The sequence below is a fragment of the Daktulosphaira vitifoliae genome, unplaced genomic scaffold (genome assembly GCF_025091365.1).
Source record: "Daktulosphaira vitifoliae isolate Bord-2020 unplaced genomic scaffold, ASM2509136v1 Scaffold_1, whole genome shotgun sequence".
NCBI classification, from domain to species: domain Eukaryota; kingdom Metazoa; phylum Arthropoda; class Insecta; order Hemiptera; family Phylloxeridae; genus Daktulosphaira; species Daktulosphaira vitifoliae.
The window spans coordinates 61,020,785-61,048,720 of record NW_026099572.1 but is presented as its reverse complement, the minus strand read 5'-3'; the positions used below and the strand labels follow the sequence as shown (position 1 = coordinate 61,048,720).

Below are 27,936 nucleotides of genomic sequence, written 5' to 3'. Positions count from 1 at the left end.
AATTTTCAAAAACATTGTTGTCAGCTATTAATTACTGGAAACTGGTATAAGATGTACGATTGTGCGGTCACACTATTAACAAAAATGAATGAAATTATTCCAGTAGCAAAATTAATGAAAGGAGCTCTACATGCTATAGATAGTTATCATAATATTCCTATGATCAACAAAATAAAAAACCGTTTTATTTTGAGAAAAGTTCTGACAAATCTACAAGAAAATGAAGATTTTAACAAATTGGTTTCTTTCAGTATCAGTATGGATTCCATCAAAAATACATTATTGAGCATTGAGGAAATTCTACGGGATAGGAAATNGATTCCATCAAAAATACATTATTGAGTATTGAGGAAATTCTAAGCAATAGGAAATGTGAACTTGAAGAAGATTTATCGTTTTGCGAACTAAAACCTTTTGATTTGAATTTATTGTGGAATTTATGGAATATGGAATTTGACACACTAAAATCTCAAGGAATATATCAAGAATTATTCATATTTCTTAGTGATAAAATCATAAATTTAATCCAAACAACAATTTGGCAAAAGTACATTGAACTTGGCTTTAAATTTGATTTGAATACAAGCNTAAATTTAATCCAAACAACAATTTGGAAAAAGTACATTGAACTTGGATTTAAATTTGATTTGAATACAAGCCAGACATTTTTACCTACTCCACCTACCAATGACAATCAAGGTATAATTATTGAAACAATATAAAACTGAATTACATTTTTTTTATTAACATATTTAGATATCACACAAAATCCAATAAATGTGACACAACATACTAATGAGGTAGATGTGCTAGAAGTGAATCATCAACATGGTAAAGTATTCCTAATACACTATTGAATATCTATTTTTTAATATAAATACATTTTTAAATGAGCTAAAAAGCATCATTATATTTTTATATATTGCACAATTTCCCTCCATTAATTTGATTAAGCCTACCAATGAATTAGATAAACAGGATGGATTTAAAAAAGGAGGTAATTGTTCTATAATATACTAGAGTACACTTTTTCCTACTTTTAAATCTTATTTATATAATACATTATATTTTAAATATTCTTTTACTGTACAAAATCATTTATTTTGTGATCATCAAGGTCTAATAAAATCAAGGTATAACTATTGAAACAATATAAAACTGAATTACATTTTTTTTATTAACATATTTAGATATCACACAAAATCCAATAAATATGACACAACATACTAATGAAGTAGATGTGCTAGAAGGGAATCATCAACATGGTAAAGTATTCCTAATACACTATTGTATATCCATTTTTTAATATAAATACATTTTTAATTGAGCTAAAAAGCATTATACTATTTTTAGATATTGCACAATATCCCTCTATTAATTTGATTAAGCCTACCAATGAATTAGATAAACAGGATGGAATTCAAAAAGGAGGTAATTATACTATAATATACTTGAGTACTTTTTGATATGCTATTAAGATTTGAGATCAATATACACACAAACTTTCTATAATTATATATATAAACATACTAATTTTTGATGGGCATTTTCGAATATTTTAAACTATCGAATACTATTCGAATAGTTTTTAAAAGTATTCGAATAGACTATTAAATAGTTTTTAAAAATATTCGATTAGTTTTAACTAAAATTTTTATTAAGTACACTTAATTATAATAAGAAGATAATTAAGGAATACTTAAAATAAATTATTATACAATTAATAACAGTAAAAACTACTATTTTACTTATTTTTAGTTTGTAAGTCGTTGGTAAAAACTGATAAATATGGGTTGAAAATTAAAAAGCAGTTCTTTTTTCCGATGACTAATGATGTATTTTCAGTTTTATCGGAAAGTTTCGTTCTATGCGCAACAGAAGTATTCGTAAATACTAAAATCTTATTTTACACTTAATACCTTGTATACTGTTCTTAGTTTATCATTACCTGCTCTTTGTCATACAAATGCATAACACCGATAAAGAGGACAGCGCGTTTTTAATTTTTACGTTTGTAAAAGTGGCGACAACAATAAATACTGCTCCTCTTTAAAAATTATGTGAACTATTTTTATTAGTCGGTTAATCATTGAAAACAATGTATAGAATATAAATTATAGATTTTAATATTTTCTTCTAAAATTATATTCACAAAAATGTTCTAAAATTATTTTTACTTGCTCAAAAAAATAATTTGTTAAACTTCATTTTTTGAGTATAAATCATTCTTAATTCTCGAAATAATCATTTTACAACAAAATGTTTCGTAAAAAAAATATGTCAAGTTAAATTTTTTAAAATATTGGTCTTATGTAAAATTATAGTCAGATTTATAGTTTTGCTATTTTAATAACACTAACGACTAAATAAGATTGTTTAAATTTGTATTTGCTTGAAGAGATTCAACAACATTGGCACAGTGGTGACGTGGCATAGTTGAATCAAGTATAATGATATCTGACAGTGATTAAAATCACTATCAAAATAAAACGCTTCGATGCAAATCTTTAGATAGTGTTTAATTTTAAAAAATTGGTGTATTATTACAAAAGTTACATGATCTGCTAGTTCATTATTAATATCCTGATAAAGATAAAGTATGTCGAATGAAAAAGGGATTATTAAAAAATATTATTTCTCATAAAAAAATTGTGATGATCCATACACTTTTCAATAAGTTATAGCACTATAAATTTAAAAATGTAAAAATTAAAATCTAGAATTTTCACACAAAAATTTAAATCTTACTTATATAATACATAATATATTAAATATTCTTTTGCCGTACAAAATCATTGTTTTTGTGTGTCACCATGGTTATAAAATATTATAACATTATTATTAATTATTTATATCTATTATTTCATATAATCAATTTGAAACATCATTTTATGAATATTTTGTAATAATTAATTTTTGTTTAAAATTAGATGTTTTGTGTGAAGAAAAAAATGATTCAAACTTACAAATTGAATATACTGATGATAATAGACCATTTTATAAATTTATTTAAGTTAATTTTTGTGATAAATTTCTATCCTGTTCCGTTAATATTTAAAATAATTGTTTTCTTTATATAATATGAATTATTTTAATATTAATTGTGAAAATACAATTAACTATTACCAACAATACATTTTATTAGTGTACTCAATAATTTTTAATATTCAATTTTTAATTTCAATTCAAGCGCAATATAATTTTTATGTAAAACAGTTCAATTCTTAATAATGATTTCGAATATTTGAGATATAATCTTCATTTAATTTATGCGGAATGTAATTTGCAACAATAATAATGTATATTACATAATCATTAATTTAAGATATGTATAAAAGTGTCAGACTTTCCGGAACACTTTCTGTATAAATTCTGAACAAATCTGTAGATAGTCTTAGTTTTAAGAAATTGGAAGATTATTCTTAAAGCAAAATTAACGTCCACCCCGTGAAATCATACCCGTGTTCTTTATTAAAATATGTTTCATTAATGCAATATTTGTTGTCTCCCTTGACGTGTGTCGCCAAAATAACCCACTTTAAACAGTGATCTGTATTGTTTTTTGAATTGATGATCACGTTTCTATGATTAATGTCGGGTGGATTCGGAATATATGATGAGCCGGCGAGGGGCGTATACTTGTATAATTGTAGGCCGTCGATATGCGATAGATTAAAGCCCCTTCCCGAGTACGCGTTTTCCTCGGCAAACCTCAAAATCTTCATCGGCCGCACACCCGATAATCGTATCGGATAGCAATATCCTAGCTTGTGTCTTGAAGGCACGATCCTCAAGCAGTACTTCCGATTTCGGTATATGGTATGAGGTCACCAATTTGAGATTATACTTAATCAGACGGTTACCAACAATTTCAGCGAGTCTGGCGACCAGCTCGGATTTAACGGCATGCAGAAAATCTCGATAGCACTCGTAATTTTCTACGTTCTTTCGATAAAACTAAACAGCCTCTCACTCTAATGCGGAATCCATCTCTGTGAAATCATGGTTATCCATCAATCGCATACGTAACCTTTTTGACCTAACCGCGCTGTTGTTTAGCTATGCTTAGCTGCCAGACGTGATGAAACAGATGTAAACGATGTAGCTTTGATAAAAAATAAAATAAATTATTGAAATAATAGGGTAAAGTATACAGTTATTAGCGGGGGTATGGTTATTATCACTGGTTTAAAACAATTATCAATAAAAGATTATGTTGTGGTTTAATAAATTCAATTTTTTTTTTAATAACTAGGCAGACAATTGGCTTTATATTTCTACCAAAATTTTAATTTTTACTCAAATGCAATTTAAACAATTTAAAAAGGGTACCAATAAAAAGAGTGTCAATAACTGTACATTTTGAAAAATTACAAAAATCTATTATTTACAAAAACAAACAATAAAACATATATATATATATATATACATAGTTGTAAAAAATACTTTTAAAAAGTATTTTAAATAATACTCAAATATTTAAAAAAAAATGTATTTAAAATACTATTTGAATACTTTTCATACAAAAGTATTTGAGTAATACTCAATTACTTAACAAAAATATTTCAAATACTAAGAATACAATTAAAAAATAATAATAATGTTTTTATTTTAACTAAGAGCAAAAGGTTCCACCTAAATAATTGCCAAGAGGGTAATTTGAGTCAAATATTTAGTACTCTTAAATTAAGAGAACTCATTTATTATTTTCGATATTTTTTGTTAGAGATAAATAAAATTAATTATTGGAGACTAATCAGTGAAAAAAATAAATATTAGTACACGTGTAAAAACCTGTAAAGTATGTCTTATTGACAATAGAGTAAATCATTTGAACCTGCAATAGGCTATTGTAGGTTCAACTGATGTATTAAAAATAGATGTATACATAATAGCATTTAGATAAGCACAATAATTATGTTATACTATAATGTAACATATAAAATAACAGAGAATTATTCTCAATTTTCATTTTGACTGAGTTTAATTTGCTTGCTGTGTTACGGTTAGCAAATTAGAAAAAAAAAGTATATTAATAGTACTGAATATTAAACAGTATTAAATACTAAATAATTGTATTTAAAATACTACTCAGATACTTTTTATTAAATGTATTTAAAAATACTATTCAATACCAATGAAAGTATTTGAATACTTTTATTCAAATACATTTACTCAAATGCTTTACGCCTTTGTATATATATATATATATATTTATATTGATTTTACACGAATTCTGAAGGCGTATTTCGATCGCTAATAATATTTTTAACTTATAAAATTAAGTGAAAAAAATTTAATTTATATAATTAAATAAGTATACTAATTAAAACTTAAATATTTTACTTAAGTGGGTCAATAACTGTATACTTTACAATATTAGATTCTAAATTAAACCTCACTGAATCTAAAGTATAATTATGAATAAATGCTAACAATTAGTTTTTACTTTCACCCAACTTCAGATTATTTTATAAATAATAAAAAGAACAATTTAACAAATTAAACATGAAATAAACATAATAAAAATAAATCATAAATTAAAATAAAACTCGGTATATGATTTATTTTATTATTTTTAATTAACTAATGAATTTGAAAATTAAAAAGATGTAAAATATAAATTTATTAAAATTACAAAAGTTTATAATTAAAAAAATCTACATACCTTAAAAAAGACGATTGAGGTTGCTGGTTCATGGTTTTATTTATACGTGTACGTTATCAAAATCATGAAAATTATAAATTGCTAATTTTTAAAAAGACAACTGCACGTTAATAATAATTAAAAACAAATAGACAAGATAGGAAGTGTTGAACCGGTTATATAGTAAAGAATAAAATTTGTAGGCGTGAAACACCACCGGTGGTTTCATTTTTCATATAAAATGCATACGGAAATTATCATTACTGTACGATAGTACCTTTGATGTTAGAAATATGCTTCTCTAAGTGTCATTTAGTCTATGATAAAATTAATAGTTATAATAGCTGTACATTTGATGTTAATAATAAAGTTACAAACGCTTATGAGCGTTATAGTGTGTTGACACCTTTGATAATGGAAATATGATCACCTAAGAGTCTGGTAGCCGTTGATAAAATTCTTATAAACGTTGTTAATTTACGTTGGGTTTCATCTCCACACCTCCCATTGCATTAGGTCAGTTTACGTTTTAGGGGGTTTGTTGTTCTTCCGTTGCGCTACACTACAGTGTTGGTGAGATTGGGCTCTACGGGGCTACGAAACTCGGGGAATCGGACGCGTCCTCAGGTTGGTTTTGGTTGAGGAACGGCCTGCAAATTTGCAGGTTAGTCTCGAAATAAGTAGTCCATTAATTTGGACTGACGAATAAGCGGTTGCGAACAGCGGCCCCTCGTTCACTCTGTAGATATGCAGGGTAGTTCTGATATAAACTACACTTTATTGTAGAGTGGGCAAACAACCGGTGGCATTCGCACACAGTTCCAGGAGGGTAGGAGACTCCAAAACCGGCTGGTGAGAGTTCCGCTGCAGGCTCGAACTGGTCGTTATCAAGCGACTGCACCAAAACCTTAGGACTGGTGAGGCAGGGTCCGTGGGGCATTCACGCCAAAGTTACTGTCAGAGGATGTGCGAAACAGATATCCCCCGGTGACCTTAGGGTCACTGAGGCTACTGCTGGTGGACTCGCCTTTAAACTAGAAATGGTGCACATCAGGAATCGTTTTTGTAACGACATCCCTCTTACGATGTCCGAGTTCGCGTGTTGGAAGCAACTCCAACGGAGAATGTAGAATGAAAATGTCAATGAATATTGTTTCCCGTACGGGAGGTTTCAAAGCCTGAAGAGTTTCCAGAGCTGACGCTGATCGCTGACTCTAGCATTCTAAGGATGATGGCGAACACCTTGAAAGATGGAGTATAATACGCCCCGGAGACGTGCAAGCCCGCTTTGGCAGTACGTCTCTCGCACTGAGCCCCCTCCCCGAACCGACCATACCGGTGGGTTTCACCCATAGCGCCTTGCAGCATTGTCTCTTTGTGAAGTGTCCAAGGCATAAGGGTGACTATTGAAGGATATTCCAGGCTCACACCTAGAACTAATCATTTAGGAGGTCTCTCTATACCATCAAACGATTGCAGACTTGGGGTCGGTGGACAAGTCGCGGTCTAAGAGACGGAATGAAGCTATTAGCAGGTCAATGATGCTCCTGATTGCGCTTGACGACATTAGTGGGGAGTGGGTTTTCTCCGTGGCCTCGTAGATGAGAAGAGGAGTAAGGGTGTTCATAGACAGTTGCAAGAGGCCACTAAAGAACTTGAGAGGATTTTCAAAGAGGAGCGGCGGAAGAATGCGTTCCCGCAAGTGATGGGGTCTTTTAAAACACAGAAGACTGGCGCTAGAAATCGAGTGACAACTGTCACTGCCGCTGTAGTACCTGCCATCCCGTTTTTACCCTACTTATATAATATTAAAATATTAAGTATTATTATAATGTATATTGACTACTTATGTTCATTATGATTTGTAATCTATGAAAAAATGAAAAGAAGAATAATTTACTTAAGTAGGAACATATATATTTATATAACTTGATGAAAATTCAAAATGGCCTACTTGAAATCTTGCACACTCACGCCCCTGCACGTTACACATATTTTTATAACTTCTTAAAAATTATTATGATAGATACTGTTAATTTACTTCTAATATTCGACATACTTTATTTTTAAATCGGATCATTTCCCTTTATACAGGGGGAGGTTCAAAACTTAAAAATACATATAGAAACTAGACCTTCTACAATTTAATTTTTGAAAAATAAATAAAAGAAGGTTTTATGAATTGTCTTTGATTTAATCTATATTATCCCAATTATTTAGAGTTAATAAATGTGAATAAAGAACGATGAAGCCATAAATCATTCATTATATTAACATTGTAGAATATTATATTAGACTGGTTGGTTAAGGTCTTGTACTTTACGTACGTTACATGGTTACCGTGAACTGGTTTGGCGTTAAACTGGCTTAAAGAAGTTTCAATAACCTAACGTGATATCTACTGTATAAGTTAAGCATTTCCACAGGTATTCATGAACTGGCTTGTCGTTCCGTTGCCCTTGTGCATATTATTAGATACCAACCACACTGTACTTTATTACACCTCAGCAAAGAAATATTGCGTTTATTATTTTTATATCTACTTGTCTTCGGTGTTCTAAACCCTCAGACTCTACAACCCCCATAGAAACTTGTTGCTCGAAATTTGACCAAATCTACATACATCCAACCTTGGTCAAATTACCCATGCATTCATGCAACCATTATTACCATATTATATTTTGTTATTTTAAATTATAACAAAGTGGCGCACAACAACAGACTTGGTTAAATTTTATTAAAATTTTTTTTTTTAAATTACTCAGAATAAGTATTTGAATTCGGATTTTTACGGTATTCACCAAATGCAGGTTGAGAAANAATTACCCATGCATTCATGCAACCATTATTACCATATTATATTTTGTTATTTTAAATTATAACAAAGTGGCGCACAACAACAGGCTTGGTTAAATTTTATTAAAATTTTTTTTTTTAAATTACTCAGAATAAGTATTTGAATTGGGATTTTTACGGTATTCACCAGATACAGGTTGAGAATTATGTATTGTTTATAAAAAAAAGTAAATTAAAATCGCGTTTATGAAAATTGAAAATATTTATTGTTGAAAATTACATTCCGCATAAATTAAATGAAGATTATATCTCAAATATTCGAAATTATTATTGAGAATTGAACCAGGGCTTATTTTAACGGGTAGTAGAACCTGAATTGGTAGTTGAAAACATAATTTGGGTAGTTGAAAATTCAAAATTGGGTAGTAGATTTTTTCACCTGTAGGAAACTAGGAAAATTCTAATAATAAAATATTGAAGCCATAAATTTATATAAATAAAAATTGAAAATTATCAAATTAAAAACGTTTTTTAACTTAAAAGTTTAGCACATATTTTAATTTTTAACAAATCGTAATGTATTTTTATTATATATTAGAAAAAAGACTGGCAACGGTATGATCGCATTGCGAACGTATAAGTTTTCTATAGACCTATACGTCGTAAGACGACTTCGTGTGCCCGATGCGCATTGTGGCATTGTGTAGTAGTCGATATAGTATAGTAATGTACGATATCGGTAATGTCGGCGTGCCGTCGTTAAAACCCATTTAAAAATAAATAAAACGCACAGTATCGCAAGACACGGTTGTATTGAAACCAAACACTAATTTTATCTGTTTATTTTATCTAATTCGTTATCGACCTTTCTTTATATTGTAGTTTAAGTAATACTGCACTATAGAATGCGCATGTTGACTACTGCGTGATTTTGCTTAGGACATATAGGTCTATGGGCTAGTACTACAGTAAATAAATTTACGTGAATTACTGTATTATATACTTATTTTAATAAAAAGTGAAAAATAATACAAGAAAAGACAGTACTTATCTTATAGTGAAAAGTGAAAAAGTGTAAAAATGAAACGGGCATATCTCTTCAAAAATATGTAAAAAAAGTCCTANTGAAACGGGCTTTATCTCTTCAAAAATATGTAAAAAAATCTTGCAAAACAACTTCTTTGTATAGTTGGCTGAATCTAAATAAAGCAAGTTGTTCGACCCAGTTAAATTTAGCCACACAAAACTCAGCATCTCCTGAGGAATCTCAATTATCGGAACCAGTTAAAGAAAAAGAAATAATCGAGAAAATTTCAGAAAATGAAAACCCAAGTGTTCTCTTATTTAAAATATCTTGTATAATCATAATATGTGACATACATGAACAAATGATAACATCTTATTATATATTAATATTATATGTAATAATATAATATTACANTCGATGGCGTTCTCTATTGCACCAAGTATTCCCTCAGCACCTTGACAAGATGGTTCACTTAACCCAAGGAAATATTGAACTGATTCACCAGATTTTTTTATGACTTTTGCAAAAACATATATCTTGTCTATTTGCATACGGTCCACACTGCCATCACATCACAAAGAAAGCGATAAAATGTTAGAGCTCAGTATATCTTGCACACTATGATCACTTTTAATAATACACTGAATAAATTCTTTATGTGCGGTTGGGGTCAAATATTGAATTTTTTTTTTGTAATTTTTTTTGCGTCAGCATATGTATGTATCATTAATCCACCAATTTTATTTGCTAGGTCCTCGTTCATTTGTGGGAGCATCTTATCCATAGTACATTCTTTTGCTTTTTCTGGTACTTTTAAAGTAGATAATCTAAAAGCTTTCACAGACTCCGAATGATATTTCTGAGAAATATGTTTTTCTATCGTATCGTTTCTAAATCTAGTACAATCTGTTATTATCGCAGGCAATCGAGTCATTGTTCCATGAAGATTATCCTCACAAAGAGGCAAGAGGATACAGACTTTTTTAATCAATTATAACAATCTACAAATCCTAGCATTTATTGCAGACGTATTGATGGTTTTCAGCAGATATCAGAAAAAACTGCAGTCTGATACAATTACAATTTTAGACATGGACAAAGAGACAGTAAACGTTATATCCAGGCTTAAAATATTAAAAACGGAAGTGTTACTTGGTGGATGGGTGACAACCTTAAAAGAACAGTTAGAAATTCATAGTGAAAATAAGGTTTTACTAAAAGGAGAAGTCTTAACAAGACATCGAAAACATCGTTTAAAGGAACATCACAAGTTTGTTTCTCAGAATCGAGATTACTCCGCAATCTGCAATGAAATTGTGGATTTTCTTGTAAATTTTTTGCAGGAAAGATTCGATATTGATGCGGATACTGTTAAAATTTTGAAACCATTCACTGAGCTAGAGCCATCCGTTGATATGAAAGCAGTTCATAAATTGATAGGAAACGACTTAGATCTTGCAGAACTTTCAATGGAATATTCGGAGCTTCTCACTCATAAAAATATTGAGCAGTTAAAAAAAATCAGCTTAAAAGAAACTCTTCAGGCTTTAGTGATGACAAATTTTTTTCCCAATGTTTCTGTTATAATGGCCAGAATTGTTGCAACAAAACCTCATTCCGCTGATGTTGAAAGAGTGATTAGTGTGAACAATTTGTTGAAAACAAGCAATAGAAGCAGTCTAAGTATTAAAAGCGAGAATGAATATATATATATTTATTTTAATCTTCCTCCATTAGCCGAATGGAATCCTCGTCCAGCAATTAATGATTGGTTTAAGAAAAAAAGGAGAGTTAGAGAAACTGTTACGGCGAAAGAACAAGAGTGGTATAAGGGAATATTTATAAGTGCAAATGATAACCAAAAAGATTCGCAAACCGAAAAAAAAGTTCCTACGATAATGTTTTAAGTTTTGTTTGTACTGATTTCAATTTTGAGATAACTTATTTTTTTATTATATATTTTTCTGTTTCCTTTTTTTAAAGTTTTAGGATTTATTGTAATAATAAAACACTAGTCATCATCAAATGTAGCACTTTTTTTTACCCCCACTAACCTACTAAAGTCTTTATGAAATTTTATGCTTTAAAAAACGTTTTTACTAACATAAAAAACAAAAAAAAATGTTGCCTGTGTCCCCACCGAACCCCCACATAACTCTGTTATCCGAAAAGTACTTCGTTATGTTTGATGTTTATGTTTATGTTGATGCACAACATAAAAAAAGGACAGTGGGTAGTAGAAAAAAAACATTACAATAAGGCCTGAATTGAACTGTTTTACATAAAAATTATATTTGAAATAAAAAATTGAATATTCACATTTAATATTAATATAATTCATATTAATTAAATGAAAACAATTATTTTAAATATTAACGAAACAGGATAGAAATTTATCACACAAAAATTAACTTAAATAAATTTATAAAATGGTCTATTATCATCAGTATATTCAATTTGTAAGTTTGAATCATTTTTTTCTTCACACAAAACATCTAATTTTAAACAAAAATTAATTATTACAAAATATTCATAAAATGATGTTTCAAATTGATTAAATGAAATAATAGATATAAATAATTAATAATAATGTTATAATATTGTTACGTACTAAGTAGGGATATTATTATTGTAAATATAGATAACGTTCAGTTCCGTTCGAACCGACGAGTGCGCGACCGACTTCCTGTTTAATAAAGTAAATTTTTCAAATTAATTAGAGTGTTCGTGTTTTAAATTTTTAGTTTAGACACCCGCTCTAAAATCAACATGGTCCTTCGAAACTGGATTTAATTAAAAAATTAATTAATTAATAATTATAAATAATAAATAAATTAAGTCCGTTAGTCGTGTGGTTCGTAAAATTATTAAATTANTTAATTAAAAAATTAATTAATTAATAATTATAAATAATAAATAAATTAAGTCCGTTAGTCGTGTGGTTCGTAAAATTATTAGATATTAGTTGTGACCAAAAGTGTGTTAAGTGTTAAGTGCAAAAAAGTATGTAAAATAAATCGTAGGGTTACGATAATTTACCCGTTATAATTTGCTAAATTTTAAAGTTAATTGTATAAAATTATACAACGCCTGTTATATTGGTTACGGGAAATTTCGGCCCGTAGTAAAATAACAACAAACTACGGTACAACAATAAGTTTAGTTATCGGAACTCGTTCAGTGAAAAAAAAAAAGTCGATTAGGTAATAATGAGCATAGCATCAAAGATAGCATCGCTCGTTATACATAGGGGAGTGGAAAAAACGCGGCTCACAAAATTTGTAAACAAAATAAAAGAATGTCAAAGCGATGGAGACATTTTACAGCTCGAACAACGAAAAGAAAAAATGGAAGAAAGTTGGCAAAACTTCCAGAAAATTCAGTCAGCGATCGAAGTGTCAGTAGACAACATCGAACCAGAATTCACGTATAGATGTGAGTTTGAAGATACTTATTTTCAAGCAATGGCCGATTGTGCCAGAATAATAGATAAGCACGTAAAGGAAAATAATATTTAAAAACAAAGTCTGCAAAATATGGGACCACCCCTATTAATATCTGACTTAAGTGGAGAGGATTCAAATTTGAGAGTTAATGCAGCGCCCTTTAAAAAGTTACCACCGTTAGAGATCCCGGAGTTTAACGGAGAATATAAAAATTGGTCGACTTTTAAGGATCTTTTTGAAACTTTAATAAATTCGGATGAACAAATGCCGGATGTGCATAAATTCTTTTATTTAAAAAAAGATTTAAAGTCAGGTGCTGCTAGAGCCATTCAATCTTACGATATGACAGCAAAAAATTACCATTTAGCATGGAAGTATTTAAATGATCGGTACAATAGTACGAAAATTATTGTACAAACTCATACCAAAGCAATCTATGACCTTGATTCTCTTACAAAAGAATCAGCTTCGCAACTACGTCGCTTTTTGGATTCATTAACAGGGAACATGAAAACTTTAGAGCAATTAGGATATGATCCCTTGAATTGGGGACCAATGTTATTGCATATTATTACAACGAAATTAGATGTAAAAACGTTGGAAGCCTGGGAAACGGAAGCACCAAAAACTCAAGTAGCTGAAGTTGAGAAATTAATTGAATTTTTAGAAAAAAAAGTCCTCGAAGCTATTGAAAGTTCTAAAAAACAACTTGAACCAGGATTTAAAAAATACAATGGAAAAGGACGTGAACAAGAGATATTGTCACGTAAGGCAGTTATGCACGCTGCAACAATAAATTTATCTTGTTATATGTGTTCAGAAAAGCACCCAATTTATAAGTGTGCAAAATTTTTAGCGTTGTCGATACCGGAAAGATACCAGCAGGCTGCCAGGAGTGGTGTTTGCGAGAACTGTCTTTCCCGACAAGCTGAAAATAAATGCAAATTTAAAGGGTGTAAGAAATGTGGTAAATTTCATAATAATTTACTTCATATTGATAGTAAAAATGATGTTGATGATACGCTTAATGTTGTGTCAACACACGCCGCGCAGAGAGCTGGAAAAAATGTGTTGTTGTCTACAGCTGTAATAAAAATATTTGGAAAGACGGAGGAACCGGTTTACGCTCGTGCGTTATTGGACTCAGGTTCAATGTGTAATTTTATCAGCAACGATTTATCAAATAAATTAGGCCTGATACGCAAGCGAGTCAATTATTCCATAGAATGTGTTAATGCGGTCTCGAGTCAAGCGTCTTATCTAGTAAAAACAATAATACAAACAACAAAAGGTTCATCTCAGTATCCGCTAGAATTCTTAACTTTACCGAAAATTACAAATAAATAGCCCCTGGCACCGGACGATATGACCGCCTGGAAAGTTCCAGAGGGTATAGATTTAGCCGACCCATCGTTTGCCGTACCAAGTAAGATCGATATTTTGCTTGGTGCTGAAGTATTTTTCGAAGCTCTAAAAACTGGTCAAATTAAACTGTTAGAGAATGGTCCATTATTTAAAGAAACCGTGTTCGGGTGGATTGTCGCGGGTTCAGTTCCCGTGAGGAACTTAACACTATTGCACTCTTTTCATGCTCGAGTTCGATCAGAAGAAGAGAGTTTAAAATTACAAATTGAAAAATTTTGGAGCTTAGAAGAGATAATAAGTTTCCCAATCACCCCCGAAGAAAATGAGTGCGTCAAGCATTTTAATAAAACGGTAATTAGAGATGAGGAAGGTCGATTTTTGGTATGTTTACCTTTGCGAAAAAATTACAAGCAATTGGGAGACTCCCAAGCAACAGCGCTCAAACAATTTTTATCATCTGAAAATAAATTGCTTAAAAATAAAAAGTTGAAATCAGATTACTCAAATTTTATGGATGAATATTTGCGACTGGGTCATATGGAAAGAGTAACAAATAATGTAAGTCCAAATATAAAATCATAGTATATACCCCACCATGCGGTGTTACGTGACTGCAGTGCGACTACAAAGTTACGCGTAGTTTTTAATGCGAGTTGTGCTACTACTACGGGCTTAAGTTTGAACGATGTACTGTTCAAAGGCCCAGTAATACAAGATGATTTGTTTTCTATTCTTACACGTTTTCGAATTCATCAGTATGTACTGTCGGCAGACTGCGAAAAGATGTACCGCCAAATTTGGGTTAGCAAGGGTCACCAAGATTTACAACGGATTTTGTGGAGATCACAACCAGATCAGCCAATTGAAGAATTTCGTCTAAAAACTGTTACCTATGGCACATCACCAGCAAGCTACTTAGCTACTGGTTGTTTACAAAAATTAGCTTATGAATATCGTCAAAAATATCCGGACGCACATAAAGTGATATAGAATGATATGTATATGGACGACTACCTGGGAGGTGCCGAATCAATACAAGCGGCTATTAAATTACGTGATAACGTTACGAGATAATGAAGTCAGCCGGTTTCAAACTACGTCAGTGGGCATCAAATTGTCCACAATTGTTAACTGGTATACAAAATGATGACGATGACCCACTAATCGTTTTAAATTTAGACGACAACAAAATAAAAACATTAGGATTGTGTTGGAATACTGACAATGACAGCTATTAGTTTAAATTTAATGCGGCCGNTAAATTTAGACGACAACAAAATAAAAACATTAGGATTGTGTTGGAATACTGACAATGACAGCTATCAGTTTAAATTTAATGCGGCCGAGAAAACAAACATCAACAATACAACCAAAAGAGCGATATTGTCGTCGATCGCTTCCATTTTCGATCCGTTCGGTCTTATTGGTCTAATAATTATTAAAGCAAAATTAATTATGCAAAGGTTGTGGCAATTGAAATGTTGTTGGGATGACTTATTGCCAAATGAATTACAGCAGGAATGGCTAAATTATAAGAACTCGTTGATACAAATCGAAAAAATTGAAATACCACGGTGTATACTTGGACGTAATCATGTGCAGTCAGTTCAAATTCATGGATTTACAGACGCGTCTGTTCACGCATATGGATGCTGTGTGTACTTAAGGGCAACTGACAACAATGATGTTTCATGTATTCGGCTAATCGCAGCGAAGTCAAGAGTAGCTCCTTTGAAAGTAATCTCTTTGGCTCGATTAGAACTATGTGCGGCCGTTTTACCTTGCCAGTTAGTAGAAAAAATCGTGAACAAATTAAATTTAAATGTAAGTAAACGTTATTTTTGGTCCGACTCAACTATAACATTAGCTTGGATAAAATCGTCGTCCAACAGTTGGAAAACATTTGTTGCATACCGTGTTGGAGAAATACAGTCATCAACGGCGATAGATGAATGGAATCATGTTAGGTCTGCTGATAACCCAGCTGACATAATATCAAGAGGCTGTACACCTGATTAACTTTGTTATTCAAAACTTTGGTGGGAAGGCCCTGATTGGTTATGTTATGATGAGAAAAATTGGCCTTTGAGTACGACAGAAGCGCCGCCTCTACCTAAGGAAGGACCTGAACAAAGAAATTCGGTGATGATAACCGTTACTACAACAGGTATGGAAAATTTTAATTTAATACATCGTTATTCGTCATAGATGAAATTATGACGAAATTAGATGTCGTGTGACATGCTATTGTTTGCGGTGGTTTAATAAGAAAATTCGCAAAAAACATTTTCCTTCAACCTCAATTGATGTATGGGAAATTCAAGAGGCTCAAATTGTTTTAATTGAATTGGAACAGAAAAATTATTTTTCAGAGGAAATTAAAATATTACAAAGTAAAAAACTTTTGCAGCACGGCAAATTAGTTCGACTGCTTCCATTTCTAGATGAAAATAATGTGTTAAGAGTAGGCGGTCGGTTAAATAAGTCAACTCATATCAGTGATGAACAAAGAAATCCAATCGTACTACATCCTAAGTCATTTATTACTAATTTAATACTTCGGTACGAACATCAGCGTTTGCTTCACGCCGGTCCGCAAGCACTATTAGCTGCTGTGAGAGAAAAATTTTGGCCGTTAAATGGACGAAATCTAGCCAGAAAAATTGTACATGAATGTGTGGTTTGTTTTCGTTCTAAGCCGACTGTATTTACACCAATTATGTCCGATCTACCAAAATCACGCGTAGAACCAACTAGAGCTTTTCAAGTGAGTGGTTTAGATTATTGTTGTCCTGTTTTAATAAACTCAAGTTTAAATCGAAAAGCACCGAAATTAAAAGCTTATATTTGTGTTTTTGTTTGTTTTTCGACAAAAGCAGTACACGTCGAGTTAGTTAGCGATTTGACGTCTGAGAATTTTTTAGCCGCTCTGCGTCGATTTACTGGTAGACGGGGATTATGTACAGCACTTTATTCAGACAACTCCACTACTTTTACTGGTCCAAATCGACAATTAATTGAATTGAGCAAATTTTTAACTTCTCCGGAGAACATCAAAAAAATAAGAAAATTTACAGCGGAGCTTGGCATTCAATGGCATTTTATTCCGCCGAGAGCACCTCATTTCGGGGGCTTATGGGAAGCTGCCGTAAAATCTGTTATACATCATCTTGTCCGATTACTTGGATATGTTTGTCTGACGTACGAAGAAATGGACACTGTTCTTGTTCGTATAGAAGCGTGCTTAAATTATCGTCCTCTTACACCTTTATCGTCGGATCCAACGGATTTAAGGGCTCTCACTCCCGGTCATTTTTTGGTGGGTGGACCGTTAACCAGTTTGCCTGAAAAGGATTTATCGATGGTCCCATCCAATCGACTCAAAAGATGGCAATTAACAATTCAATTAACTCAACGCATTTGGTCGAGATGGAGTACAGAATATTTGAGTCAACTTCAAGGACGCACAAAATGGCAGTCCCCTCAAGGTGTTTTCATAAAAAAGGACATGCTAGTTCTAATTAAAGAAGATAATGTACCACCAATGAAATGGCATATGGGACGTTTTAAAGAACTTTTCACTGGAACGGATGGTGTGATTCGAGTGGTAGAATTGTATACGGAAACTGGTTTGCTTAAAAGGGCCGTTAGATATGTATGTCCTTTGCCCATAGAAGATGAGTAATTTTTTTTTTATAAAAATAATTTTTGATAAATTTTGATATGCCAATGTTAACTTATATATTGTTGAGTATTTAATTTATCAATGAATTAAATTTTGATTTGCTAAAGTCATTTTATATCTTATTGTTTAAGTAATTAATTAATCTATGAAGCCATGTAAAAAAAAAATTTTTTTTTGTTTTGCTTGTCATGTTTATTTAGTTATAAGAAATTGAGCGTTGATTTTATGTAAATTTATTAAGGTCCTGTTTCTTATTGATTTATTAATTTTTTTTTTTTTGGACAATAAGTCCTAAATATTTTTTTTTGTAAAATATTGTTGTTAAACTGATTTAAAATTTTTTTTAAATGTATTTTTTGTATTATTTTACGGCAATCGTAAAATGATGGGCGATATGTTACGTACTAAGTAGGGATATTATTATTGTAAATAGAGATAACATTCAGTTCCGTTCGAACCGACGAGCGCGCGACCGACTTCCTGTTTAATAAAGTAAATTTTTCAAATTAATTAGAGTTTTCGTGTTTTAAATTTTTAGTTTAGACACCCGCTCTAAAATCAACAAATATTTTATAACTATGGTGACACACAAAAACAATGATTTTGTATGGCAAAAGAATATGTAATATATTATGTATTATATAAGTAAGATTTAAATGTAAGAAAAATTGTACTCCGGTATATTTTAAAGTAATTAACTTCTTTTTTAACTCCATCCTGTTTATCAAATTCATTGGTAGGTTGCATCATGATAATAAAAAGATATCTAAAAATATTACAAGGTTTTTTAAGGTCAATTGCAAAATTAAATTCAAAACCAGGTGCACAGTAGTGTAACATGAAAATTTCCAATGTTGTTGAATCTCTTCTAGCAAATCTACTTAATTAGTATGTTTATATATATAATTATAGAATGATTGTGTGTATATTGCTCTCTAATCGTAATAGCATTTCAAAAAGTACTCTAGTATATTATAGAATAATTATCTCCTTTTTTAATTCCATCCTGTTTATCTAATTCATTGGTAGGCTTAATCAAATTAATAGAGGGATATTGTGCAATATCTAAAAATATTATAATGCTTTTTAGCTCAATTAAAAATGTGTTTTTATTAAAAAACAGATATACAATAGTGTATTAGGAATACATTACGATGTTGATAATTCACTTCTAGCACATCTACCTCATTAGTATGTTGTGTCACATTTATTGGATTTTGTGTGATATCCAAATATAAATAATAGTTAACTTAATTTAAAATTATTTATATTAAAAACTAGATATACAGTAATATATTAAGAAAACTTTACCATGTTGTTGATTCTTTTCTAGTATATCTACCTCATTGGTATGATCATGATTTTGAATGGAATCTAAATATGTTAATAAAAAAAATGTAATTCAGTTTTATATTGTTTCAATAATTATACCTTGATTGTCATTGGTAGGTGGAGTAGGTAAAAATGTCTGACTTGTATTCAAATCAAATTTAAATCCAAGTTCAATGTACTTTTTCCAGATTGTCGTTAAAATTAAATCTTTGATTTTATCATTAAGAAATATGTATAATTCTTGATATATTCCTTGAGATTTTAATGTGTCAAATTCCATATTCCATAAATTCCACAATAATTCCAAATCAAAAGGTTTTAGTTCACAAAACGATAAATCTTCTTCAAGTTCACATTTCCTATTGCTTAGAATTTCCTCAATACTCAATAATGTATTTTTGATGGAATCCATATTGATACTGAAAGAAACCAATTTGTTTAAATCTTCATTTTCCTGAAGATTTGTTAGAACTTTTCTCAAAATAAAACGGTTTTTTATTTTGTTGATCATAGGAATATTATGATAACTATCTATAGCATGTAGAGCTCCTTTCATTAATTTTGCTACTGGAATAATTTCAATCAATTTGTTAATAGTGTGACCGCACAATCGTACATCTTATACCAGTTTCCAGTAACTAATAGCTGACAACAATGTTTATGAAAATTTAATAATACAAAGAATATTATATTTAAATCATGAGCATAAGAACATCCAAGGAATATCGTTGATTGACGTATGAAATTATTACATTCGTATACTGTTACAGTTTGATTAATCACCTCGTTTAGTTTATGCCGTTTGCATCGATATTGAATACTTTCGACATCATTTATATTTTTCCAACCGGGTAAATGGAGAAAATTATTTATTATATCAGCGTTTTTTTTTTTATTGTGAGTTCCTTCAGTATGCAAAAAAGCGAAAAATATACAAAAGTATACTTGAATATTTAGTACTATTGCTATTTTCATTTTCTAAAATGTTCTTATACTAAGAAATAAAAGTCTAACATAATTTGTTTCAATGTTATAGTTATATTAATATTTATTTCATTTCCATATAAATATAAACTGGCATATAATGGAAAATGTTTAAACACAGGTGTCCATAGATACACAATATTTAATCATTTATATATGAACGGGACGAGGCACAGTTATTAGTACGTTTTAAACACAGTGTGTAATATTTTTTTTATATATATCCATTAAACATAAAGATGAACAAATTTCATATAAATAAATTATAGCAATAATTGATAAGAATTTTTAATACTACTTAAGGAAAAACAGTTGACATCTGTTTATTAAATTTTTCTATGAAACTGAAATAAAATATTTTGTACGCACCTAAATTCAAAAGGTTTTAAAATCCAAACACTCACTGTTTTCAATACAGGAGTCACTCATTTTCTATGGTGTAACGTAAACTAATTTAACTTAATTCAGTTTAAGAGGTTACGTTACAATTTTTAATACATCTCCGTCAACAAAAATAAAGATTACTTTGTATAGGCAATGACTACGATAATATTATCGTAGTATTCGATTATTTTAAGAGTGACTATACTACGCATACAGATGTGTATTTCAAAGAAATTGATTCTTAAGTATTTAAGAAAATTCAAGTTAATGTTTTTTAAGCTTAAAAGAATGATAAAAATATATTTTTACTACATATTATTGTAGAGTTTTTTTAATTAAACAATATTTTCCTTACCAAAAATTAAAAATCTTCAATAGTTACCAAGAAAATAAGTGTGTTATTTTTAATGAATCACTCTGTATAATACAATTAAAATATATTAAGTACAATAATATTATTTAAATTTAGATAAAGCTAATATATCCAAATTTTTATTCTTCTAGAAAACTTTTTGGTGGATCGTATATATTCCGGGGGGAGTATATCACTTTTTCTCCATATTTGATGATTCCTTAAATTTTATTCTATATTATGTGATATTAGGGAGGTCCTTAGTTATAGAAGAAAATTTTTTTTTTATGAAATTCAGAGTCATGGGCTCAAAATTTCGTTAGGTTCACTGAAAAAATGAAACTGGTAAAATTTGAGTACAATAAGTCAACCCCTTCACGTGCCTCAAAGGGGTTGAAATTCTTCAAAAATGGGGTGGATTTTCTTTTTTAGAGTGTACGCTCTTTATTTTTGAAGTTTCGCCAAAAACACAGAGAACAATTTTTATAGAACTCAATGTGAACAAAAAATAAGGTAATCAATTATTTTTTTGTAAAATTAATATTTTTTCGTAAAAATAAGAAAAATCAGTTTCACTTAATTTTTAAAAAAAATGGCATAGTTTTCAGTTATACTTTTTCAGTGTCTTAAATTTTAACTATGCGCAGAAATTGTACAGAAGTAATATTAATCACCGTGATATTTTCTATAAAAAAGTTAGTTTGAGTTTTTTTCGAATTATGAATCCTTTCTAAATAAAAATTTAAAACAACTACGAAAACATGTTTTTTTTTTTTTAATTTTTGTTGTATGAATGTTTTTTTGTTCAGAAATTAACTAATTTTCTTAGTTATATTAAATAAAAAAAAAACAAGAAACACAATAAAATAATAATTGTAATAGATGAGTGTTTAATATTTTGGAGAAAAGCGCGTATTCCTACACAGTATTCTTCACACTATGTTATTAAATTAAAAAAATTGTATGAGAAATGGAGAAAGTTGGACAATAATAAATCTAGAAAAACAGAAACAAAAGAACTACATTATAATATTTTTTCTGAAGAATTAGATAACCTCTTTGACATTTCTCTTATCGAAGCTCTGAATATGATAAGTATTGAAGAAGACAAACAGTTTTTATTGTCACAACTTAAAAAAGGCCGCTCAGGGTGCATGCTTGGTATTGATATGAAGTTAACAGGTACACAATAATTTCAGTACATTATAAGTAAGCAGTTTTTATATACCGAAGTATTTTATTATTTAGCCGAAGCTCAATATTATAGCAGCTCTAGATCGGAGGACGAAGATATTGATATGGAGGAAAACGTTGAAGAAATGAGTCAATTACCTGGGCCTTCAAAAGAAGTAAAAGCACTAGAAGATATATGTTGTTTTGTAGTTGAATGTTATATTAAAATGTGGTTTTCAGCTGCGAATATTATAACAGCTCCTATAAATGATTTAATATTATTAAAAAAGTTATTAAATTACAGTAATAATAAACTAGGAGAAGTAGCTATAAAAATATTTATAAACCATTTATGGTATTTAAATGATGAGTCTGCTGTGTTTTCTATATTTGACGATCGACTTGACATTAATACTAAACAGCGAATGGCAAAAAAATATTAAAAGGTTATGAACAGAGCACGAATGATGAGCCACAACAAAATGAAGATTCAAATAAAAAATTAATTTTAAAATATGAAGATTTATCAGATTTTCTAGAAAAAGATCTTCCTTTTTCGTTGCTCAGCAACAATTCATGGAAATTATTCGAGAAATATAAATTAAAATTCAAGTATTTATATGAATCTCCTACCACATGGGAAATAAATAATGAACGCCAATAATAACGCCAAAGAAATATTATCCTCGATAAAAATAGTAAACGACAGAATTCAACGACAAATTTACAAGGGATGAAAATCAAAAGCAATTTATATTACAATTATGAAATTATATAATAATACTGCAAAATTTTAAATTTCAAATTACTATATTTGTATTATAACCTTTACTTTGGACTATTTTAGGTGGTTCAACAATATCGCCAGCTGTATCCCAGTTGTAGCCAAGAAATTTTGAATAAAAAATATTCAAATTAAAAAAACTATTATTGTGATAAAAAATTATTATTTTATCACCCAGTGACGTCATCACTAAGTAATATTATCACATTTTGCCAGTTTACAAAAGTTTAATAATACNCTAAGTAATATTATCACATTTTGCCAGTTTACACAAGTTTAATAATGAATTTTTCAGTGGGCCAAGATCCCAATTAATTAAATTGTTTTTATTTTTAAACATTTCTATTGCTTCTCTGATATTAAGTTCTTTGTAATTATTTACGTTTTTAATTAGTTTTATGGTTTTAATGGAGTGATTATGTGTCAATAAATGTTCAGCCACTGGAGATTTCTCAACTTCTTGATTTTTAATATTTCTTAAGTGCTCTTTAAACCTGACCCCTATATTTCTTTTTGTTTGTTCTACGTAACATTTATTACAACTTTCATATTGTATTTTATAAATTCCTGATTTCCCCCCTTCATCTACCTTATATTTAGGGTTACCTAATAAATCTCGATTAAATTGACATTTGAACAAGAAGTAGAGGGAAAATTGCCTTTTTTGGATTTATTAGTTAAAAGAATAGAGAGGGAACTAAATTTTGAAATTTATCGGAAAAACACACACACGTTCAGATACATTCCGAACACATCGAACCACACGTGGCAACACAAATTGTCAGCTTTTAATAGTATGGTTTACAGATTAATTAATATTCCGATGAATAAAATAGATTAAAATAATTTGAAATGATTTACATAATGTAAAAATATTAAAGCAAATATTAAATATTTTTCAACCATATTTACATTATTTTTCCAAAATTAAGATACATACATACATAATGTGGTGACTTTAAAAATAATGAAATCGCGTCTAACAAGGTGTACAATTCTTTTATTAAACTTTAAAGTTATATATTTTCAAAACAAATGTTTGGTAATAAATTTTGGTGTATACCTAAAATGTTAATTGAGTTTCATAAAAAGATGTAGCTATTGCTAAATTTTTATTTCAAAAGTAGAATTCGAATTTCTTATCTAATATTACTATAGTTTATTTTTATAAAATTTGTTCTTAATTATATTTTAGGGATATAAATAAAATTGTACACATAGTGTTTAAAACGTCATAATCCTGCTACCTTCTCTCAATAAAGCGAAAATCAACTTTGATTACCTATAAACACCTATGTACATAATTAATATTTTTTGTTAGATCTTTTGTTTTGTTATAGCAATAAAATAAATTATTAATATCACTATAACATTGAAACAAGTTTTGTNTTTTGTTTTGTTATAGCAATAAAATAAATTATTAATATCACTATAACATTGAAACAAGTTTTGTAAGATCATTTTTTTTTTGTGATACAAGAAAATAATTTTATAACTTATCGAAAATGAAAATAGCAATAGTATTAAATATTCAAGTACACTTTTGTATATTTTTCCCTTTTTTGCATACTGAAGGAACATATAATACAAAAAAAAACACTGATATAATAAATAATTTTCTCAATTTACCCGGATGGAAAAATATAAATGATGTCGAAAGTATTCAATATCGGTGCAAACAGCGTAAACTGAACGAAGTAATTAATCAAACTGTAACAATACCCGACTGCGATAATTTCATACGTCTATCAATGATATTCCTTGGATGTTCTTATGCTCATGATTTAAATATAATATTCTTTGTATTATTAAATTTTCAAAAACAATGTTGTCAGTTATTCTATACTGGTAAGTGGTATAAGGCGAACAATTGTACTGTCACACTATTAACAAAAATAAATGAAATTGTTCCAATGGCAAAATTTATGAAAGGAGCTCTACATGCTATAGATAATTGTCATACTATTCCTATGAACAATAAAAAAAAAGGGCGATTTATTTTAAGAAAAGTTCTAACAAATCTTCAGAAAAATGAAAATTTAAACAGATTTCTTTCTTTTGGTATTAGTTTAGATTCCATCGAAAATACATTATTGAGAATCGAGGAATTTCTACGCAAAAGGAAATGTGAACTTGAAGAAGATTTATCGTTTTGCGAACTAAAACCTTTTGATTTGGAATTATTGTGGAATTTATGGAATATGGAATTTGACACATTAAAATCTCAAGGAATATATCAAGAATTATACATATTTCTTAGTGATAAAATCATAAATTTAATCCAAACAACAATTTGGAAAAAGTACATTGAACTTGGATTTAAATTTGATTTGAATACAAGCCAGACATTTTTAACTACTCCACCTACCAATGACAATCAAGGTATAGTTATTGAAACAATATAAAACTGAATTACATTTTTTTTATTAACATATTTAGATATCACACAAAATCCAATAAATGTGACACAACATACTAATGAGGTAGATGTGCTAGAAGTGAATCATCAACATGGTAAAGTATTCCTAATACACTATTGTATATCTATTTTTTAATATAATTACATTTTTAATTGAGCTAAAAAGCATTATAATATTTTTAGATATTGCACAACTACCCTCTATTAATTTGATTAAGCCTACCAATGAATTAGATAAACAGGATGGAATTAAAAAAGGAGGTAATTATTCTATAATATAATAGAGTATAATTTTTCCTACTTTTAAATTTTACTTATATAATACATTATATTTTAAATATTCTTTTACTGTACAAAATCATTTATTTTGTAATCATCAAAGTCTAATAAAATCAAGGTATAGTTATTGAAACAATATAAAACTGAATTAAATTGTTTTTTATTAACTTTTTAGATATCACACAAAATCCAATAAATATGACTCAACATATTAACGAGGTAGATTTGCTAGAAGAGTATCATCAACATGGTAAGTTTTCCTAATACACCACTATATATCTATTTTAGCTTCGATGTGAACCTGAGAAGGTATTTATTTTACCATGATGTGTTTTTTTTTTTATGTTTATTACTACATTTTTCAGCTCTTACCGAACCGATTTTTTTATTATTTCATTCTTATGATATTTCATTTTTTTTTTTATTATAAACTTTCACAAAAAAACGTAGGTTAAAAATAATTACTTTTAACATATTAAAAATCAAAATCAATAATAATTTAAAAACAATTAATTATTATAATTATTTAATATATAATTAAAAAAATATAAATAATTTATTTTTGAATCTAAGAATTACTAATCTTGATATCATTAAGGAATTAGAAGTTGATGTTGCTTTTGTAATCAATATACACGATTTAGATTTGCATCGAAGCGTTTCTTATGGTAGTGATTTTAATCACTGTCAGATTAAATCTATACTGAACCCTACTATGCCACGTCTCCACTGTGCCACGACCTCACTGTGCTGGGTTTTTTAATATTAATAATAATAAATACATTTTTTTTATTAACATATTTAGATATCACACAAAATCCAATAAATGTGACACAACATACTAATGAGGTAGATGAGCTAGTAGTGAATCATCAACATGGTAAAGTATTCCTAATACACTATTGTATATCTATTTTTTAATAAAAACACATTTTTAATTGAGCTAAAAAGCATTATAATATTTTTAGATATTGCACAATATCCCTCTATTAATTTGATTAAGCCTACCAATGAATTAGATAAACAGGATGGAATTAAAAAAGGAGATAATTATTCTATAATATACTAGAGTACTTTTTGAAATGCTATTACGATTAGAGAGCAATATACACACAATCATTCTATAATTATATATATAAACATACTAATTAAGTAGATTTGCTAGAAGAGATTCAACAACATTGGAAATTTTCATGTTACACTACTGTGCAACTGGTTTTGATTTTAATGTTGCAATTGACCTTAAAAAACCTTGTAATATTTTTAGATATCTTTTTATTATCATGATGCAACCTACCAATGAATTTGATAAACAGGATGGAGTTAAAAAAGAAGTTAATTACTTTAAAATATACCGGAGTAAAATTTTTCTTACATTTAAATCTTACTTATATAATACATAATATATTACATATTCTTTTGCCGTACAAAATCAATGTTTTTGTGTGTCACTATAGTTATAAAATATTATAACATTATTATTAATTATTTATATCTATTATTTCATTTAATCAATTTGAAACATCATTTTATGAATATTTTGTAATAATTAATTTTTGTTTAAAATTAGATGTTTTGTGTGAAGAAAAAAACGATTCAAACTTACAAATTGAATATACTGATGATATGATACCAATGTATAAGTTCATTTAAGTTAATTTTTGTGTGATAAATTTCTATCCTGTTCCGTTAATATTTAAAATAATTGTTTGCATTATATAATATGAATTATATTAATATTAAATGTGAATATTCAATTTTTTATTTCAATTCAAGCGCAATATAATTTTCATGTAAAACGGTTCAATTCTCAATAATAATTTCGAATATTTGAGATATAATCTTCATTTAATTTATGCGGAATGTAATTTTCAACAATAAATATTTTCAATTTTCATAAACGCGATTTTAATTTACTTTTTTTTATAAACAATACATAATTCTCAACCTGTATCTGGTGAATACCGTAAAAATCCCAATTCAAATACTTATTCTGAGTAATTTAAAAAAAAAAACCTTTAAAATAACAAAATATAATATGGTAATAATGGTTATATGAATGCATGGGTAATTTGACCAAGGTTGGATGTATGTAGATTTGGTCAAATTGCGAGCAACAAGTTTCTATCGGGGTTGTAGAGTCTTAGGGTTGAGAACAACGAAGACAAGTAGATATAAAAATAATAAACGCAATATTTCTTTGCTGAGGTGTAATAAAGTACAGTGTGGTTGGTATCTAATAATATGCACAAGGGCAACGGAA

The 27,936-nt window shown here is 29.0% G+C and overlaps 3 protein-coding genes across 3 annotated transcripts; 2 read left to right on the top strand and 1 right to left on the bottom strand.

The window, feature by feature from the left end:
• The first annotated feature begins 51 nt into the window (after positions 1 to 51).
• On the top strand, positions 52 to 27,007 carry LOC126894890 (uncharacterized). Its single transcript, XM_050666203.1, has 11 exons — positions 52 to 240; positions 312 to 542; positions 615 to 699; positions 757 to 831; positions 1,191 to 1,265; positions 1,354 to 1,431; positions 25,415 to 25,489; positions 25,578 to 25,655; positions 25,849 to 25,923; positions 26,479 to 26,553; positions 26,642 to 27,007. Exons 1-11 carry the CDS (start codon positions 52 to 54, stop codon positions 26,740 to 26,742), a joined length of 1,137 nt encoding a protein of 378 aa, XP_050522160.1. The 3' UTR covers positions 26,743 to 27,007.
• Positions 11,830 to 20,285, bottom strand: LOC126894438 (uncharacterized). Its single transcript, XM_050665483.1, has 3 exons — positions 19,398 to 20,285; positions 19,278 to 19,340; positions 11,830 to 11,965 (listed from the first exon to the last, which is right to left on the bottom strand). Exons 1-3 carry the CDS (start codon positions 19,852 to 19,854, stop codon positions 11,883 to 11,885), a joined length of 603 nt encoding a protein of 200 aa, XP_050521440.1. The 5' UTR covers positions 19,855 to 20,285; the 3' UTR covers positions 11,830 to 11,882.
• LOC126894443 (uncharacterized) lies at positions 21,068 to 23,206 on the top strand. The gene is made up of 2 exons (XM_050665489.1): positions 21,068 to 22,200; positions 22,267 to 23,206. Exons 1-2 carry the CDS (start codon positions 22,107 to 22,109, stop codon positions 22,632 to 22,634), a joined length of 462 nt encoding a protein of 153 aa, XP_050521446.1. The 5' UTR covers positions 21,068 to 22,106; the 3' UTR covers positions 22,635 to 23,206.
• Positions 27,008 to 27,936: the final 929 nt, after the last annotated feature.

Bases quoted from the DNA above. Each gene is read 5' to 3' on its own strand.
- LOC126894443 (XM_050665489.1), top strand. From the start codon at position 22,107: ATGATAAGTATTGAAGAAGACAAACAGTTTTTATTGTCACAACTTAAA. The intron at 22,201-22,266 runs GTACACAATAAT...TTTATTATTTAG, and splicing joins TATTGATATGAAGTTAACAG to CCGAAGCTCAATATTATAGC.
- LOC126894438 (XM_050665483.1), bottom strand. From the start codon at position 19,854: ATGAAAGGAGCTCTACATGCTATAGATAGTTATCATAATATTCCTATG. The intron at 19,341-19,397 runs GTATAATTATTG...TAACATATTTAG, and splicing joins ACCTACCAATGACAATCAAG to ATTCCATTCAAAATCATGAT. The intron at 11,966-19,277 runs GTAAAGTTTTCT...GTTTAAAATTAG, and splicing joins AGAAAAGAATCAACAACATG to ATGTTTTGTGTGAAGAAAAA.